Source organism: Pongo pygmaeus, chromosome 1, assembly GCF_028885625.2.
Source record: "Pongo pygmaeus isolate AG05252 chromosome 1, NHGRI_mPonPyg2-v2.0_pri, whole genome shotgun sequence".
Lineage (NCBI taxonomy): Eukaryota > Metazoa > Chordata > Mammalia > Primates > Hominidae > Pongo > Pongo pygmaeus.
This window is the reverse complement of record NC_072373.2, coordinates 142,740,001-142,757,807: the sequence shown is the minus strand read 5'-3', so window position 1 is coordinate 142,757,807 and position 17,807 is coordinate 142,740,001. Positions and strand designations below refer to the sequence as shown.

At 43.9% G+C, this 17,807-nt stretch overlaps 1 protein-coding gene across 2 annotated transcripts in view; it reads left to right on the top strand.

The window, feature by feature from the left end:
- The first annotated feature begins 10,062 nt into the window (after window positions 1-10,062).
- LMO4 (LIM domain only 4) overlaps window positions 10,063-17,807 on the top strand; it is a 20,383-nt gene continuing 12,638 nt past the window's right edge. The window contains exons 1-2 of one of the 2 annotated variants that reach the window (XM_054501957.2): window positions 10,063-10,489; window positions 13,244-13,482. In XM_054501957.2, the coding sequence (XP_054357932.1) occupies window positions 13,247-13,482 (236 nt within the window). In that variant the 5' untranslated portion in view covers window positions 10,063-10,489; window positions 13,244-13,246. Of the gene's footprint in view, window positions 10,490-12,882; window positions 13,046-13,243; window positions 13,483-17,807 lie in introns of those variants that run through there. The other variant, XM_054501967.2, reaches the window with a different exon arrangement.

The window sequence follows — 17,807 nt, the reverse complement described above, 5'->3', positions numbered from 1 at the left end:
ATACAATAATTTATAAATGCCATAAGGGCAGAGGCTTTGCTTTCTTTGCTGCTGTATCTCTACCACCTTGAACATTGGTTGGCACATAATGGGTGCTCAATAAATGTTTTTTGAATGTATGAATGAACTGAGGATAGTACAATTTTAATTGAGGTAAAAATAACAAAGAAAACCGGGAGTCCATTTGTGTATGTCAACTGACACAAATCCTACAATGCCCTGAACCTACCAGACTGGTTTTCCCACTGCCCTCCTCAACATGCATATAACAACTCTGAAATTTGTAACATCTTCCCCACCTCCTTTCCCCCTGCAAATAGTCATGGACACTTATAATCCTAAGAGATAGGAAATATGCTGCTTATGATACAGTGACAAGTAAGAAATTAATGAGTGTTAAACACAGAAGAGGTAGATCACAGTCTTATACTGGCTGGTCTACATAGGTCTAAACCACCCAAGTGTGGGGCATGTAGGAAGCCAGCTGGATTCTTGGGTCTAGAATTTGCTCAGATGGCCCTATGTGCTGCAGATATCTGTTTCTCATACTTATTATGAGGTCTCTTGTGGCCTAAAACTCCTGTTTCTTTGATGACCTGCTTTGGATGTGATTGCCTGATGGGCTCTCTGCTCCTCCTCATACCTGATTCTAGCATTCACCCTCTGACCACATACAATTTGGCTGACATTCATCACTTTAAAAAAAAAAAAAAAAAAAGTCCACTATCTATTTTCCTGTAGGGAATTACCTCTTTCACTCTACAGATTCTGGGAGGGAGGGGACTTCCAGGGTTTGCTCCAACTGCAGATGCCCTAAGAGGGCTGCTCCTCTTCTTAAGAGTCAGGTACATGACAGAGTGCCCAATAGGAGGCTCTTTTTAGGGATTTTGCAACTTGACTAGGTGGCCCAGGGAAGAATAGGAACAGTTAAAGGTCATTTGTCTAGGCAACACCATACTAACCACCCTATTTCTGCTGGGAGACCACTGTTGAAATTCCTACTTCGTAACTTTTTAGAGCACTTCTGGTTCTTGCTTTTTCTCGGACTGGTCCTCAGGCCTCGTGTTAATTCTAAGAACCCCTGATATCTTTTAATATAGTCCCTCATGTATGAGTTAGTTATTGGTATTTCTTGCTTATAACCCAGATCCTAACTGGTACACACCCTGATTATAGTGAGGACACTCCAGCTTTTTGTCCTAGGTTCTGCTAGAGAGGGAGATTGGACAATAGGGAGCAAATGGAAGAATTCATAGTAGAGAGAAATAGGTGGCAACAAAATATCTCATTTGGCTTTTTCTCACAGCATTTGTTAGCTTTCTACTGCTGCATAATAAATGATCATAAATGCAGTGGCTTGAAACAACACCCATTTATTATCTCAGAGCCTCTGTAGGCTGCCGTTCATGTATGGTGCAGATGGGTTCTCTGTTCAGGGTCTCACCAGGCTGAAATCAAGGTGTCACCTGGGACTGCCATCTCATCTGAGGCTTATGTTCTCATTCCAAGATCCCTGGTTGTTGGCAGGATGCATGTCCTTATGGCAGTAGGACTGAGGTCTCCAATTCCTTGCCAGCTTTTGGCCAGGGACTGCTCTCAGCTCCTAGAGGCTGCATGCAGGTCCTTGTTTCCTGTGTGGCCTCCCCATAGAGCCTCTCACATATGGCAGTCTGCCCCTTGCAGAACAACAGGAGAGCATCTTCTGCAGCTCTGAATCTCTTTCATGTCTTCTATCTTTAGATCTCTCTCACAAGGGCTTGCCTAATTAAGGCAGGCCCACCTACACTCAAGGACAAGGTGTTATGAAGGGCACACACACCCAAGGAGGGGAATCTTGGGGGTATATCTTAGAATTTTGACTACCACGGCATTCCTGAGAGAATGCCATTTGGAGAAGTCTATTACTTAGCCCCAGATTATCATTATGCATTCAAAGAAGGTAAATCCAGGATAGTTGGCTACAGTGGCTAACATCCATGGACAGAGCTTTTGTCGTATAGGCGATTCCTGGGGCTTGCTGGACAGCAATGTATTTGGGTGCCAATGTGGGGGTTTATTAGTGTTTCTAGAACAATTGATGACACTGTTAAGTAGGCTCTTGCCTTTTGTTTGTTTGGTCAAGGACAAATTTATTTGTGGGTTTTTGGTATTTGTTTCTTTAAATTACATAACCTTTAGAAGCTGTCTTCTGATAGGAAGAATCACACAACAGTCTCCTCTAGACACAAAATATTGCTCTCCAGTAATGGGGATACAGCCAGGGTCATTGCCATCCCACACCCATTAGGGAAAGGGGTCATTCTCCAACAGCCATTTGGTAAAATTAAAACATAGTAATTATAACACAACGGTGTCATAGGATCCATGACACCTGCTTTAAAAATAAATCTCCTGGCTTTGTCTTTCCCTTTATTTTCAATAAATGCTCCAGTATTATTGCCACTGCATTAATCTAGCAGCAGGAAACCATTATCCTATGACAACAGTCTCTCCCATTAACATTATCTTTTAATTTTAAGATTGTTTAGATGACTGCTAGAAGCTACTAAATTAAGATAAAATGAAAAAAGAATTATTTTCCTTAAGCCAAGTGTTCAGTCAAGTTACCCGCCTCCAATCTTGACTGCTCTGGCAAAAGAGACACCATTATTTTTGCATCAGATTATTAAATACTATTGGGTATAAGATAAAATTTCTAGAAATCTAGGCATGTTTTACATATCATCTAGGAAATAACCATTAAATTTTAAATTATTATTTATATTGTTTGCTATATTACATAGTACATATTAAGAGTTGAAAATACTGGTTGTTTTTCTAGAAAGCAATTGTTGTAGTAAATAAAACAATAATGAAATCACAATGATGAAAACTCAGCAAGGAAATAAAAGGAACATTTGTCTAGTAGAGTTTACCCTGAGAAATAATTGAATTTGGAGAAACCCAGCAAAAATGAGACAGGAGGAAAATAAACCTAAAACTGAAAGAGAGTTGTGATTGGTGGTGATTGTTATTTAACGTTCTGGCAAATGAACTTTAAAGTGACAGTCATAACACATTAAATGGTATCTGTACATTTTATATCAAATATATTATAAACTTTTTCCCAAATAAGAACGAACTTGCCTACTATCCATTAATTCAAAAAAATTCTCTTTTATTCTATCAGCTTTATTACAACACTTGAAGAGACCTTTTAAAATCTTTCAGTATTTGTTCTGCTCCACCTCCATCTGTTCCAATGATCTTAGGGTTTTCTTTCCAAAAGGCAGACACTGGTATAACTACAAATGAAGACTATATCTAAATCACTATTAGAATAGTGATGTTATGCATTCAATAGTTGAGATCTGTGATTCTTCCCTCTCAGGAGTAAACCATACAGGTGAAAATTAATAGAAACTGAGTGACTGTCTTAATAGAAATCACACTAGAAAAAAGAGAAATGCTTAAGTTGTGAATTCCCCCATATTGTTAATGGCGTTCAAGTAGGCCATCAATATGTGTCCTATTTACTGATAGGTGCAAAATAGGTGGTGGGAGATCAATCAAAACCCCCTTCCATAAATTACCATGACTTCTAGAAATTATCAAAACTTCACTGGAGTGTCATGCGTAGTCTTCCCAGCAATGAGTTATAGTCAATAATTCATTCCCTGACTGAGCTGATAACAGGCAGATATTCTAATAATGTGCTAGGATTTACTACTGGACACAAGCAGTAAGTAGGAATTTCAATGCAGTGTTAAATGTTATCTCAGTGGAGAAAAGCAATAAAAAGAGGACAGAGAGAGGCATCTGGGAACAATGCTTGGGTGTTTTAATGCTGTAATTAGAGCAAACGTATGAAGGTAGTGTTAAGTTTTCATTCTTTTTTGAGGCAAATTGTTTCCAGAGTATTGTTCTGTAATGACTTCTCCTGGCCTTATTGTCAGAGAGTATAGCAGATGGCATTGAAAAAAAATGCTGAAAAGAAAGTCTATTTTATTCTTCAGTTATTTCTCCAAATTTGAAAATGGCTTCCCTTGAATGTTTTCCTTTTAAACGAAACTTTCAAAAAAATTATTATCTTAGACTAAAGGTCTTAAATATATTTTCAGTGATTTCTTATCACACAGAGAAATTGACAAATTTGCTTTCTCTGTCAGAATGTTTTGAAGCTAGAAAAGAAGTGGTGATTCATCAAAAACAATTTTATTATGAAATTTGATTTATGTTGAGAAATATAAATGATGACGTTATAATGTGTACCTGTGTGTGGAGGGAACACATTTTAGTCAATTGAGTTATTCAATTTTATTATTTTAAAAAAAATCCATATCTGGTTGTTCTTTTTATTCCAAAAAAATTTATGGTGCTATATAGAGTAGAAATGCGTGCTTTCCAAGTCCAAGGACAGCTATGGATTGTACTTCCCTAATTCCAACAGAGTCATTCATTACAATTGGATGAATAAATATTATCATATTTTCATCAACTTTTTTTGGTGAACAAATAGAAACCAATGTTATACTTTAAAATACATCTTATTACAAATCCACACAGAGAAAAAGCTTAATTATATCAATACTAGAATTAAAACTGACCCTAACAAAAGAAGTTATGGTTTTGGGCCCTTAAAATTTCTGAATTAGTAGCCTTTCTTTTACCAAGAAGAGTTAGTGGGAACATAAGGGAGAATGAATTACATCTTAATGCCTTAGTTTCTCTATCAATAAGTGTTCATTTCCATCATCTTGGAGAGAAACAGTAATTAATTTTAAACAGAATTGCTATTTTCTACTGGATTTATAACTTTAACATATATTCTTAGTAATAACCACATCACATATATACAAGTGGCCCAGTCATCTATATACCCTCTTTTGTAACTATTACGAAATTAAATCTATCCATGCAAAGACTTAACTTGACTTTAATAAGCAGTACCTATTGACCCACTAGACCGTTTAAAAGACCTTAATGAACATATAATACACTCACACATATAGTCTGATAATTTATTTGCAATGATAGATGCAGAATATCACTGTGGTTGAATACTGCTGATAGAATTCAGGCTTAGAAATAGGTAGTATGAGTAAGCCAAACAATTTTTTCTATGGTATCATTGCCATGAAACAGATTAACATATCAAGATTTGCTGGGCTGAGCATGATGGCTCACACCTGTCATCCCAGCGCTTTGAGAGGCTGAGGTGGGAGGATCCCTAGAGGCCAGGAGTTCAAGACTAGCCTGGGCAACCAGTGAGACCCCTGTCTCTACAAAAAAAATTAGCTGGCCGTGGTGGTATGCACCTGTAGTCCCAGCTACTGGGGTAGGGGTGAGGGGGCTGAGGAGATGGGAGGATGGCTTGAGCTCAAAGTTTGAGGCTGCAGTGAGCCTTTAGTCTGTGACCCATCCAAGACCTTGTCTCAAAAAAAAAAAAAAAAAAAAAAAGATTTGCTGATAGTTCTGAGGCAAATTTGGGGGATTTGTAATGTTCTGTTGCTACGCTAATAAACTTTTATGAAGACAATGAATAATTTCACGACACTATTTTAAAGTAGCCTTGCTACATCAGGCAAAATGCTGGGTCACAGAGGTGTTTTCTTCTTTCCTATTATCTTTTTCACCTTTCTATCAACTCTAGGAGTTTCAAATACCTTAATCAAATAGAATAATTAAAATCAAAATCTACATCTTAAACTATATTTCCAATCACAACAATGTCAATGCTGTTTCCTTTTCCTCAGTGATCTGTTATTTTCTTGCCATAAAATCAACTTCTTCACTATGCTTGTTTATTACCTTAAAAAGAGTAGTTAGGGTAGAACTTCCTAAATACTGATTAACATAATTTGGTGGGATACTTACCAAACTTAGTCATCTGGATTGCTTTAACAAAAAACAAACAATAATATTCTAATAAGGCAACTATTAGAAACATTTATCACATGAAACATTTAGTGAGATATTTATAAAGAATTTTGAGAAAGACTAAAAAGGCAGTCAGTGAATTCAAAGTATTATTAAATATTATCAATATTTTAAAGCCAAGATATGGTTCTGTGAAATATAGGCTTTTCGAGATGTTGAGTTCTATGTAAACTCTTATTATTGTTATTATTTTGCAACAGGGCCTCACTCCCATTGCCCAGGTTGGAGTGCTGTGGCACAATCATGGCTCACTGCAGCCTCAACTTCCAGGGCTCAGGTGATCCTTCCACCTCAGTGTCCCCAGCAGCTGGGACTACAGGCACATGTCACCACGCCCAGCTAAATTTTTGTATTTTTAGTAGAGATGGAGTTTTGCCATGGTGCCCAGGATGGTCTTGAACTCAAGGGATTCACCTGCCTCGGCCTCCCAAAGTGCAGGGATTATAGGCGTGGGCCACTGTGCCTGTAAACTCCTATTCTTAAATGAAGCAGCAAGTCCCTGACTACTTACTGTGCCATACGCCCCACTGCTCAGCCAACACCACCACCACAGAAAACTGGCCCAGGACCTAACCTGCCCTTCCTCTTCCTTGGGTTTTGTCTGTTGGTAACTGCTGTTCCCTTTTCTCTCCACACCTTTTACACTCTGGAATTGTTGTCCTAGACTCAAGCTTTTTATATTCACGTTGGAGGAAACTTTCAATATCAAGGAATCTCTGTGATGGCAGCAATAAAGTTGAGCAGATTTTTAAAAATTTTCCTTCCTAAAAAGACTTTCTTCAAAAATGGTTTTGCATTGACTTTAAAACGACAGAATATTTTTTCCTGAGAAAGAGCTGGGGCATGTTGTCTTGGAGGTCACATCAGCATCAAATAGTCTAGACTTTCTCCAGACATTAAAGGCTGCATAGGTCTGTGTAGAACCTCTGGCTGTCCATGGGAGATTCTTAGCAAACTGTCACTTGGAGAAAAGAATGATTATGATTGAAGGACATAAACGAGAAAGGAAGCTATGAACAAATAATTCTGGGGCAAGTGGAGAAAATGACGGCTTGATCTAGGAGCAATATGGTTCCCACATTTAATTGGGACTCAAGAAAGAAACGATTTACGTTTATCTTTCTTTTCCAAAGCCCCCTACTCTTATATCTCATTGCAAATGAGTAGGATAGGTTTCGTCAACTGTGGGGCACAATATAACATTATTTCGAGTTAGGCAATTTTACTTTATACCAGGAATATTACTTTATGCACTGTTTTAAATATTTGTTTGAAGAATACCCGAATACGGAATTTCTTTACCCATACTGAATTTGTGTGTGTTTACATGGTTTTTGTGTTTCGCATCAGTGGAAATAAAAGATTGACATTGCTACCCACTCAGCCAGGCACTTTCAGACCGCAAATCAGGATGAGAAAGGACTGCTAAACGCAAAGAATGCAGAAATAAAGATTACCCAGAGGTGGCGCTGTGGTTAAAGTACACCTGAATTTTGATTACAGTGAATGTATTTACTCCCTACCTCTCAGAAGAGAGACTGTTAGCCATTATCGCTTTTGTATTTCTATAAACACACATCAGCAAATAAAGCTCTTTGGTAATACACTCCCATCCACTCCAATCTACCAGGACATGTTTAAAGACCTCACTCCGCACAGAATTAGAGCTGAAGCACTAAAACCACCTCCTAAAATGTAGGCCTTGTAGCCTAGAGCTCTGTTATTAAAAGTTTTATCCATCTCACTCTCCTTCCTTCCACAACCACCACCGGGATCCTTTGGATAATCACTCAGTGATAACTGAACATGTGTCTGGTTAAATTTCTAACATTCCCTTCAGGAATTAAGATTTCGTTTTAGTGCATATTCTTCAGGAAAAATCCCGAAAAGTACCACAATTCATTATACATTTATGCATTATGTGCTCTATCTAAGAAAATCATTTTTAAAAAGAAAAAATAAAGACCATTTGGCTTACTTCTCTCATTTGTGGATGAGAAAGTTAAGGCCCAGAGAAGGAAATTTACTTGCACATGACAAATCATAACTTAATTGTAGCCCACTAAGATCTTGTGTCATCTCCTTTTATTATAAATTATTTAAAAAGTGAAAATGAGCCAGGGAATTCAAATGTATTATTTGTTTATGGTGTTCCTCTCCTCATCTGGTTTAATTGAGTTTTCTTGACTAACCTTCAAGCAGCATTACATCTTTTCTAAGTTGGTCCTCTTTAATCATGCCCATCTGCAGCTGCTTTCTGTGTAGGACATTTTAATTACTATTATAGTTTTAATGACTTTTTTTAAAAAACGTTTTTTATATGTGCACAGGTGAATTGATCATAACAGTGCAATTTTAAATACAAATCAATAAAATTAATTCATTTAATTTTAAGATGCTAGAATTAAAAAATGAGTATTCGAATTGATATTTAAAATGCCCTCTACCTGACTGTATGGGCAATAATTATTCTTTCTTATGCAGCCTTATTAATTTTGATGGTTCGAGAGACAGAAATCCCCCAAATAGACACTAAAACCATAGATGTTCAACATCTGCATTGTCTCACCAGATTCTCCTTCAGGTTCCTTTCCTCAATCTAGCAGTACTGTGTGTAATACAATATGAAAACTTGCCCCACAAGGCTGGTTTTACTTAATGATACTTAGCAGAAGGGCTTTGCACTTTCATGATAATTTCCACCAGAAAAATCTCTCTGGAACTTACTAACAATAATCAGGCCTAATATTAGCCTCAGTCTGGAGATTTATTAAACCTATTTGGCAGAGTAGATAAAGTCGAATGCCTAGGTATTCAAGCATCTAGGCTGTGCTTCGGCCTTGGAAAAAGACTCTCAGGCTAGCACCCTAAAAGCATTCCTCAAAACTTGATTCATACTAGAAGTGACATTTCTTACTCTCTAGAGGCTGTGAGATTGCAAATCTTGCAATTACTTCCATTGCTTTTGGGGGCTGTGAGAATTTCCGCCTCTCATCCTCCACAGTGAGGAGGGTAGTCGAGCAAGGCTTTCTCCCTGAAGTTTTCGTCAACTTTGAAAATAAGGACTGTGCTCCCTACATCACCAGCAATTGACAAGGATCCAGGAAATGCCTGCTAGGCACTTTCAAACTCGGGTAAATGGGGGTATGAGGGAGGCTAAGTAGGCAGTATTTAGCTAGCAACTATTATTTCCTTTATGTTTCTGCCTTGTTAACTAAGCTTCCACTACGGTTCATAAATCTCCAATATCGTGAATTAAAGAAACAACAACAAAAATCCTCTTCTGTGTGCTTGTGCGTGAGGGGATAGAAGTCCACTGCCCTAAGATGCAGGACTTATCTTCCCAAACAGGAAGAGACCCATTTCTGAGAAAGATAGTTAAGTTTCCTAAGGGTCTCCTCTCAGATCGAGGGGATGGCAGTCCCCGAGGGGCGAGCGGGCGCGGGTCCTCAGGGTCCTCGTGCGCTGAGAAAGCAGGTGAGGCCCCCTCCCCGCATCTCGGCTCCGGATCCCGGGTCGCGAAGGGCAGCCCAAGCGGGTCCCCGGCGCCAGGCGCCCGGGTCACTTCTCCCCACCTGATTCGGGCCCTTCTCCTCTGTCGGCCCGCTCCGCCGCCTCGCTCTCTCCCCCGCCCCCCGAGTCTCGTTTCAGTCATCCCTTTGTCCTTCCCCGGATTGGCAGGTTTTATTATTCCGCCTGAACAATCCGGCCGCCCAGTGGCTGAGGGTCGCTGACGTCGGAGGCAGAGCCGGGGAGTAGTTGGGATTTTGCTCTGTCAGTAACACATGTGTAAGAGCCGCGCAGGGAGCGAGCGAGCCGGCTAGAGGCCAGCGCCGCCGCCGCCGCCGCCTCCGAGCCGGGCAGCAGCAGCCCCGGCAACAGCCCCGGCAGCGGCGCAGGCTCCAGCGCGCCGGGCCCGGCCGGCCGCAGCCCCCGACTCCTGGGCGCGCCTGCCTGCCGGCCTCCGCACCGTCTGCCGCCGCTCCCGGGGTTGTGTCTGCGGCTACTCCCGGCCGGAGGTGCAGGGAGCTCAGTCGAGCCGCCGCTGCCAGCCCGGAGCGAGCAAGCAAGCGAGCGAGCGCGCGGGAGGGAGAAAGGCGGCGGCGGCGGAGGAGGAGGAGCGGCAGGAGCGCGGGCGGGGGCGGGGGCGGGGGCCGCCGGGCGGGGGAATATACAAAGTGAAGCCACATTGCCAAACTTGCAGCAGCGATTGCAGCAGTTGCTGCCGCTGCGCCGCGCCTGAAGCCGCGCCGCGCGGGCCGAGGGCTCCTGCAGCTGCTCGCGCGCAGCCGGAGGCGGAGGAGAAGGACGAAGACTGAGACTGACACTTCTGCTCACGGCCGCCTGCCACTTACGCGGGGGCCCCCCAACCCGCCCCAGAGCAACGCGATTTAAAAAAAAAAAAAAAAAGCCGCCCTTAGCCCCCTCCTCCCCTTTCCTGCTTCTGCGAGAACTCCCTCCCTCCCTCCAGCTCCGCCAGCCCAGGCGCCCCTTCCCTGGAAGCCGAGCGGCTTCGCTCGCATTTCACCGCCGCCGCCTCTCGCAATATTGCAATATAGGGGAAAAGCAGGTAAGGGGGCGGGTGGAGAGCCGCGGGCCGGGAGGTGGGAGAGGGAGGGAGGGGGTCGATTCGGGCCGGGGCTGTTTTCTTTGGCTTCCTTCCCCTGACCGTCCCAAATTGCAAGTAAACAATACGTCGGCTTAGATAAAGCGCGAGTCTGAAACTATCGAGGCCGGCCTGTGAGCTAGCGCGGAGGGCAGCCCCGGGCCGCCAGCTTTGTAGCGGTTCCTGCTTACAAAAGGGCTCTTCTTGGAAACGGGGCTGGTGGGGACCGTAGAGGGGGTGGGGATATTTCTAGTTCATAAGGGAAAGGCAAGGGCTGCTTAGATGAGGATTTTAAGTATGAGAAGTAGTGTGTTGGGGGGGTGGGGGTGGGGATAGTCACGATACCCCCCCCCCTTCTAGTAAACACTATTTTTGAAACAGTGGCAGGAAGGATCTAAGTGAGCAGGATTCGGTATTGCTGGTTCTTTTAAAAAAATTCGTCTTGGCTTATAAGTCTTTTGTTCCAATCCAGGAGAAATACGGTGAATCACCTAATTAAAATCAAGACATGAATTAAGCATCCATTTTTGTACTACAAATTGCCAGCGTTACGTTTGTCCCTCCCTTGGTCTCCATTAAAAAACACCAGAGACGTTGTTAAAGGGGGGCAGATTTTGCCTCTAGCTGCCAGTTCTGCTTTCTATTTCACTGACTATCCCAGGACCTAAATTGCTTGGCTATGTAATTACTAGAGTATAAGCCTATTTAACTTAAAAGCTTTCTTTTTTTTTTTTTTTTCCAACTCTAAATGAAACTTGATGAGGGCCCGTCCTTAGTTATCAGGGGAGTCAGTTTCTGGTCAGTCTTCTTGATTCATCTCTTTTAGATTTAATCAGCATTAAGGTATTGCTTGTCCTTAAGAGCTTTAGCTAATGGGGTTACTGGATGCTTTTCTCAGTGTAATGTTTCCTTTTCAAAAAAAAAAAATACATATATATTTACCTCTCACTAAAGATGGGGGCGGGGAAGAGCTTGGAATCTCCTCCCTCTCTCTCCTTTTAAAAAGGAATTTGGAGCGATTAAAACGTTGGGGGAAACAGTTTAAAGACCTAGGGCAGGAAATGCAGATTCATTTGGGTTAGGGCTGAAATTGTAACAAAAAGCAATTCCTCGAGTAAATGCATCAGATAAATCAATTTACATAAAGGTATGATGCATTCGGATAAATGCAATGCTAATGGGTTTTAGAGTGGTCCTGTTTCCAAAGTCTCAGGGTTTTGTTACAGCTTAATTGGTGCAGTTCTTATTCTGGTTTATTGTGCGGTCACTGGACACACGTTCCGGGACTCTTTCGGAGGAAATGTGTTTAAAATCGGCCTATTTAAGGAACCCGAGTCCTTGTTTCGTTCCTTCCTCGTTTTTTTGCAGCAGCCAAGTTGGGCCGGGGACAGGCAAAGTTCGCCTTCTTCTGAGGTATCAGCTGAATGTCTTGAGCAGATAGCCGGGAGCCTCAGGGGGAGCCCACACTCTCAGCTTACAGAGGACAAAGACAAAACAGGCTGCTTAATTGGCAGTAAATAACTTGATCTTTTTACAGAATAAGTGACTAGAGGAACACTAGGACTTTATTGGACTCGGGATTGAAGGCAACAAATTAATCGGTTTAGGCTAAGCTTTATAAATTGATTCCTATATTATATCCCAGTTGCATCTCTTGTGGCATTCATTAGAGTGGGGAATTCTTTTTTAAAGCAGTTTTTGGTGACAGCAGGACGGGCTCGAATTTAACTTGTGCATCCCTTAATGGTGCCTTCTCGCACATTATCTGTAACGCCGCCCCCCCCCCCCTTTGGAGGAACAAAGCTTTAGCATTTAAATTGCTGATCAAGGGCAGATTAGTGAGACCAAAGTGGAGAGTGTTTGTATAGGAAGTTAACAGGCATCCTAAAGTTCAATGATCTATTATTCTTGCCTGTGTCCTGAAAACCCAGAGAAAACACTCATTGATCTTCAAAATGAAATGAGATTTGGAACAATAATGGGAGATGGCGGTCACCACAATGGCATGTGAAAGGTGCTGCTTAAAATACGAAAAACCAGTTTCGCAACTTTACACACTGCACCCCCTTCTCCCGTCACCTTGCCTTCCCTCCCATCACCACGCTCTCCATCTCCCGTCTGCCGGTCCCTCCCTCGTTCCCTTTCGGAAAATCGAACTATTTTCAACTTGTGAACTGCAGCTGCACTTCCCAGGGCAGAACCCGGGAGGGAACGAGGCTCCGGCGGGGCCGCCGCCTCCCTACTCCCCTCGGCTCTGTCCCGGGGCCCGGCGGGGGCTGGGGAGGGGCCGGGCGCGGCGGTGGGTGGGTTTGACCCTCATTTGCTGGAGGCGGGCGGCGGAGGAGGAGAGGAGGGGGGCAGTGGGCGGAGGCGGGGGCTGGGAGGAGGCGCCGCGAGGGGTGGAGCGCGTTGCGGAGCCTGCTCTCGGAGTTTTGACAGTACCGGAGCTGAAATTGTCAGCGGCGGCAAGCGCAGGAAAGTTGAGAGGAGCTCGTGGCCCCAGAACAAAGCTTGAGAAAAGTAAACAGGCGGCTGCTGCCGGCGAGCCTCCCTCCTTCCCTCTCCCCCTCAGCCTCCTTCCCGCCCTTGCCCTGCTGTTTCCTTCCAGCAGCTCCGCGGGGAGGAGGGGAATGGGCTTGCTCTCTCTCCGGCGATTACTAACTTTTGCATCGCCCCTGTTTTGTCTTTCTCTCCCTGTCCCCTTCCCGCCCTCTGCAGACCATGGTGAATCCGGGCAGCAGCTCGCAGCCGCCCCCGGTGACGGCCGGCTCCCTCTCCTGGAAGCGGTGCGCAGGCTGCGGGGGCAAGATTGCGGACCGCTTTCTGCTCTATGCCATGGACAGCTATTGGCACAGCCGGTGCCTCAAGTGCTCCTGCTGCCAGGCGCAGCTGGGCGACATCGGCACGTCCTGTTACACCAAAAGCGGTATGATCCTTTGCAGAAATGACTACATTAGGTAAGACTTTGCTGCCTTTTCTGGAGATCGGGGGAAGAGCAATGGCAAGGCCAAAGGTTAACAGGGTTGTGAGGAAAGGAGTAGGCGTCTATGGGAGTACATTGCAGCCTTCACCTCAAAAATCTAGTTGGCGGAATTTAAGGGGTTCAGGAAGCATGTGTTAGTCTTCCAATATCTGATGGCAAATTAATGGGAAATGCCATACTAAGTAAAGACCATCTGGTGGGACTGGGACATTAGATGTGCAAAGGTTGAGCACCCTCTGATCCCAGAGTTTAAGTGGTCAGCCTCTACTGGACTTTAGGCTAAAAGCAAACATCCCAAGCGGGAGTTAAGCTGGGTTCTTAAAACAAGGTAGGAACTCACAGAGGAACTCAGAAACAAAGGTTGACTTAAAAATACAAGTGTAGTTAGTGAGAAATGATTTGTCTATGGTGATGGCTTATTACGATATTTACATAAGCATCTTGAAACTTTTTTGAGTGGAAAGCTGTGATTCGTTCTTTGTGCTCCTTGAGAAAAATGCTAATTATCCATCAGTTTAAAGACTTGTAATTCTTCTTATAGAGAAAAAAAGCCCCAAGAAATAAAACCTGGTGGTAATGTTTCTCTTCATATTGTTACTCGGAGGCTTGCAGTAATTCAGTTAGTGTGTGGTTTGCGATGTAGAATTTGCTGTTTTTTTCAATTGAAGCATGTTCAGGTTTTGGGTTTTTTGTTGTCGTTTGTATCACTGCCCTTGATCCCCAAAAGAGATTTAGAAAAAGGCTATAGAATTATACTAATCTTGCATTTTAAAGCAATGTATAGGAACATTCATATGTCCATGTAAGCAGTCTTTTCCAACAAGTTGCAGTGCAATTAATGGAAAGAATTCAGGAGGTCAGGTGCCTATAGGATCTTTTCAGGTGAACTCAAGCTACTTAAACTCATTAATTTGAAAGGAGGCATTTGAAGGATTACACATTTAATTTGAGTAAATGGTTTGATAGACTGATGCACATGAATGCTTCTAGGAGGTGTTCTGTTTCAACATCCAGTAATTAAAAAAAAACCCACACGCACACAGTTGATACTAGAAAACTGTACACTTTTAAGAAGAATTTCATCCTATGTAAATTTGTCCTAAACCTTTTTCTTTAAAGTGATTAGTAGAAAATTTTCTTCTTTCTTCAGTGTGGGTAAATCAGTGGATGAAATATTTTGTTCAAAGTTTAGCTCCATTGTGATTCGCCTTACCCTGTGACTAACATTGCAAAAGATCCCAGTGCATTTCAGAGCTGAGTGTGGATATGTTTACCCCAGTGATATCATTAGTGTAAGATGATGGAGTAAAATGACATTTAGTTATTTTGATAATGCAACCTGTGTCGACTCTGCTGGCATCCTCAATCAGTCCAAGTAAAAGAAATACAGGAAGGGAGAGGGCTTTTATTTTCAAATTAAGATGGCAGCATTAATTTCACTAAGTGTTCTTTTAGAAGTAAATGTTGGAAAATCAGCGGGAACATGGGTGTAATGCTTTCTGGTCCTCCTTCCAAGTAATGCCATGAGCTTTGACAGTGCTGTAATTAAATAGAAAGCAAAACTGTGGTAAGAAAGGAGTGTGGTTTGAAGTGGAAAAATTGACAGTGCTGTTAAGATTCCGTGAATGGTACAGATTCATCTCTTCTCCGAGTGCCTTCAAAAAAAAAAACAAACAAAAAACAAAAAACAAAACCCCTGGCTTCTGATTACAACTAATTAAAAAGAAGATGGGTCCACTTGTATTCCCCCAGGACAAGTTTAGGCAAGTGGCTTCCTGGGAATTGTGTCCATTCTTTTCTCTATTCTTGGGGCCAAATGTAAATGGCCTTTTGGTGTTTTCCTGTGCCCTAATGGAGCAATGGAGAATGTGTGCCCAGCCTTGAGCCTTAATTAATGGGATCTACGTTCTTACTTCCTTTTTTCCCTCTGAATCTGGAAACTGGAGCCAGGCTCGCTCTTGAACTACATGCTACCCCGAGGACCTTAGATCTTTCTAGGAGAGATGAGTTCTAGCTCAGTACGAAATTGATGGCCTCACACTTAGCTCAGGGCTCACCAGCAGCTGAGCGCCCCTTCCCCTCCAATTTAAGAGATTACTGAAGTCTTCCTTCGGTGTTCCTCTCTCAGCCCATCAAGATGCCCAAAGGGTGGGAAGGTGGGGAGGTGCAGACGTTGCTGTTCCTCTCAGCTACCCCCTCTCCAATGTCCCTCAAGTCCACTTGTTGGAGGAGCTTTCAATGCTGCAGGGACCGCTGCAGAAGAGTGGAGTAATCTGCTCGCCCGCCGCCAGGTGAAGGGGACCCCTTGGTCCGACTGAGACCACATAGCGATTTACTGAGGGGCTTTTAAACTGTCTTGACTTTGAGGTTGTGGTTTTTTGAAAACAACCAAGGTCTTGGTAAAAAGCTGCGGGAGAGCTGGGAAAGGCGGGCCTGAGCGCGGGGGAGGGGGCTGCAAGATGAGGGGGCGCTTTCACCAGTCCCCTCCCCCTCCGCGGCCAAGTGTCGATGGGCAGAGCTGGGCTTCTGCCTCCTCTCCCTCCAAGATTTCAGATAAAGCGGCTGCCTTGCTGCAGCGAATCCGCACAATTAAAAGCTTTAATTAGTGGCTCCTCCATTTTCTTAGTTCTGATGGGCTTTATCTAATGAGATCTGGTCTCTGGCTTAGATCTGCTCCGAATGACGTGTCCGCAATGAATGAGAGCTGCGTCGCAAACAAAACATTTAATTAACAAAATTGGCCTCTAAGAGAGGGAGGGAAAGAATGAAAGGGGGGGTTGTAGAGCGGAGGGGGAGGGTGGATCTTAAAGGGACCAACGCCTGCCTGGCCCCCCATCTTACAAAAGTAGGGGAACCTTGGGATTGCCCCTTCCCCCATCCCTGGCTCCCGACCCCTCAGCTCCACCCAAGCGCCCCAAGTAGCTTCGGAAACTCCGTTTCTCTTCCTCGAACCCTTTTTCCTCCACCCCCACCTCGGGCCCGAAGACTGGCGCGGAAAGTGCAGCGAGAGGAGGAAGTTCGGAGACCGGCGGGTGGGGCTCCAGGTCCGGGGAGGGCGAGGAAACGCGCCGGAAGCCAGGGTGGCGGTCGTCGGCTGGCCCTCGCTCGCTAGGCGGCCAGCACCCGGGCCGGCGCCGCCCGAGGCCGCAGCCAGAGCGCCTAGCCGGCGGGAGGTCTCGGGCCCACGAGGGGGCGAGCGCAGGGCGGGAGCCGGGCGAGCGGGTCGCGCTTTCTTTCCCCGGGCTCCGCTCGGGCGGTTCACGTGGCGCCCGCAGCCGCAGTGAGCCCGGCGCGGCCGGGAGTGGGGGCCTGGGGCGAGGGTGGGGAGAATTGGTAGTTGGTGGTGGAGGTTGTGTTTGGGGAGGGGGTGGCGTTAGGAATGGAGGCGCCGCCAGACAGCGAGTTCATTTCCCTGGTAATCAACAGCAAGCTGCTATATTCAGAGAATGCTGTCCCTTTAATTGAACAGGCTAGGTAATTAAATGGCACTTTTCCAATAGGACGTGCTAGGTAAATCTAATAGTTGGTTATTTAATATCACTTTGAAGTCTGCCCACTCAAGCACAATGACAGCACAGGAGCATGTGAACTATTAGCTAGAAAAAAAAAAAAAAAAACAGGATCTCAAAAATTAATTAAATCGCATGCAATTTAGGGGGAACGTTTATCTTGATTTGTCATAACAGAATTAATTCAAGGCCTCCAATTCACTTGGGGGCAGATCTGTTACTCTGAATTAACCAAGCGTAATTTGGCTGATTTTTTTTTTTTCCCTCCCTCCCCTCTCTAATGCAGCAGTTGGGATTATGCACAGCCCCCCTCTTAAGTATCAATAGCTTCTGGTGCTTTTAAGGTGCCTGGTCTCTAGTTATTCCGAAGTACTTTTAATGGACTTGGCTCCAGGCATAATTTCTGGGTTGCATTTCTTTGTTACATTTAATATAGCTGGTGCAGAATTTAGATTAAATATAGGAACCTGCTGGAAAACCAATTGCTTCTGGATCAGTAGCTGTGGATGTGCTTTTTTCTCCTCAGATAGGTTGCTGATATTTACTTGCAGGTACAAATGTATACCTTTCAGCCACACTCTCGGAAACGTACTTCTTGCCCAAAAGCAGTTTAGAAAACACAGCCAGGTAGCGTTTCATATTGCGTGTATTTTGCTTGAAGTAATAATGCAGTTGAAAATAAGCCCACCTATTGGTCATTGAAGTTACTGAAAGATGCTAAGCATTGATAGTAAACTAAAAATACGATTTGCCCTCCATCTCTTAATGCCAGCAAGGAGAGCTGGAGCTG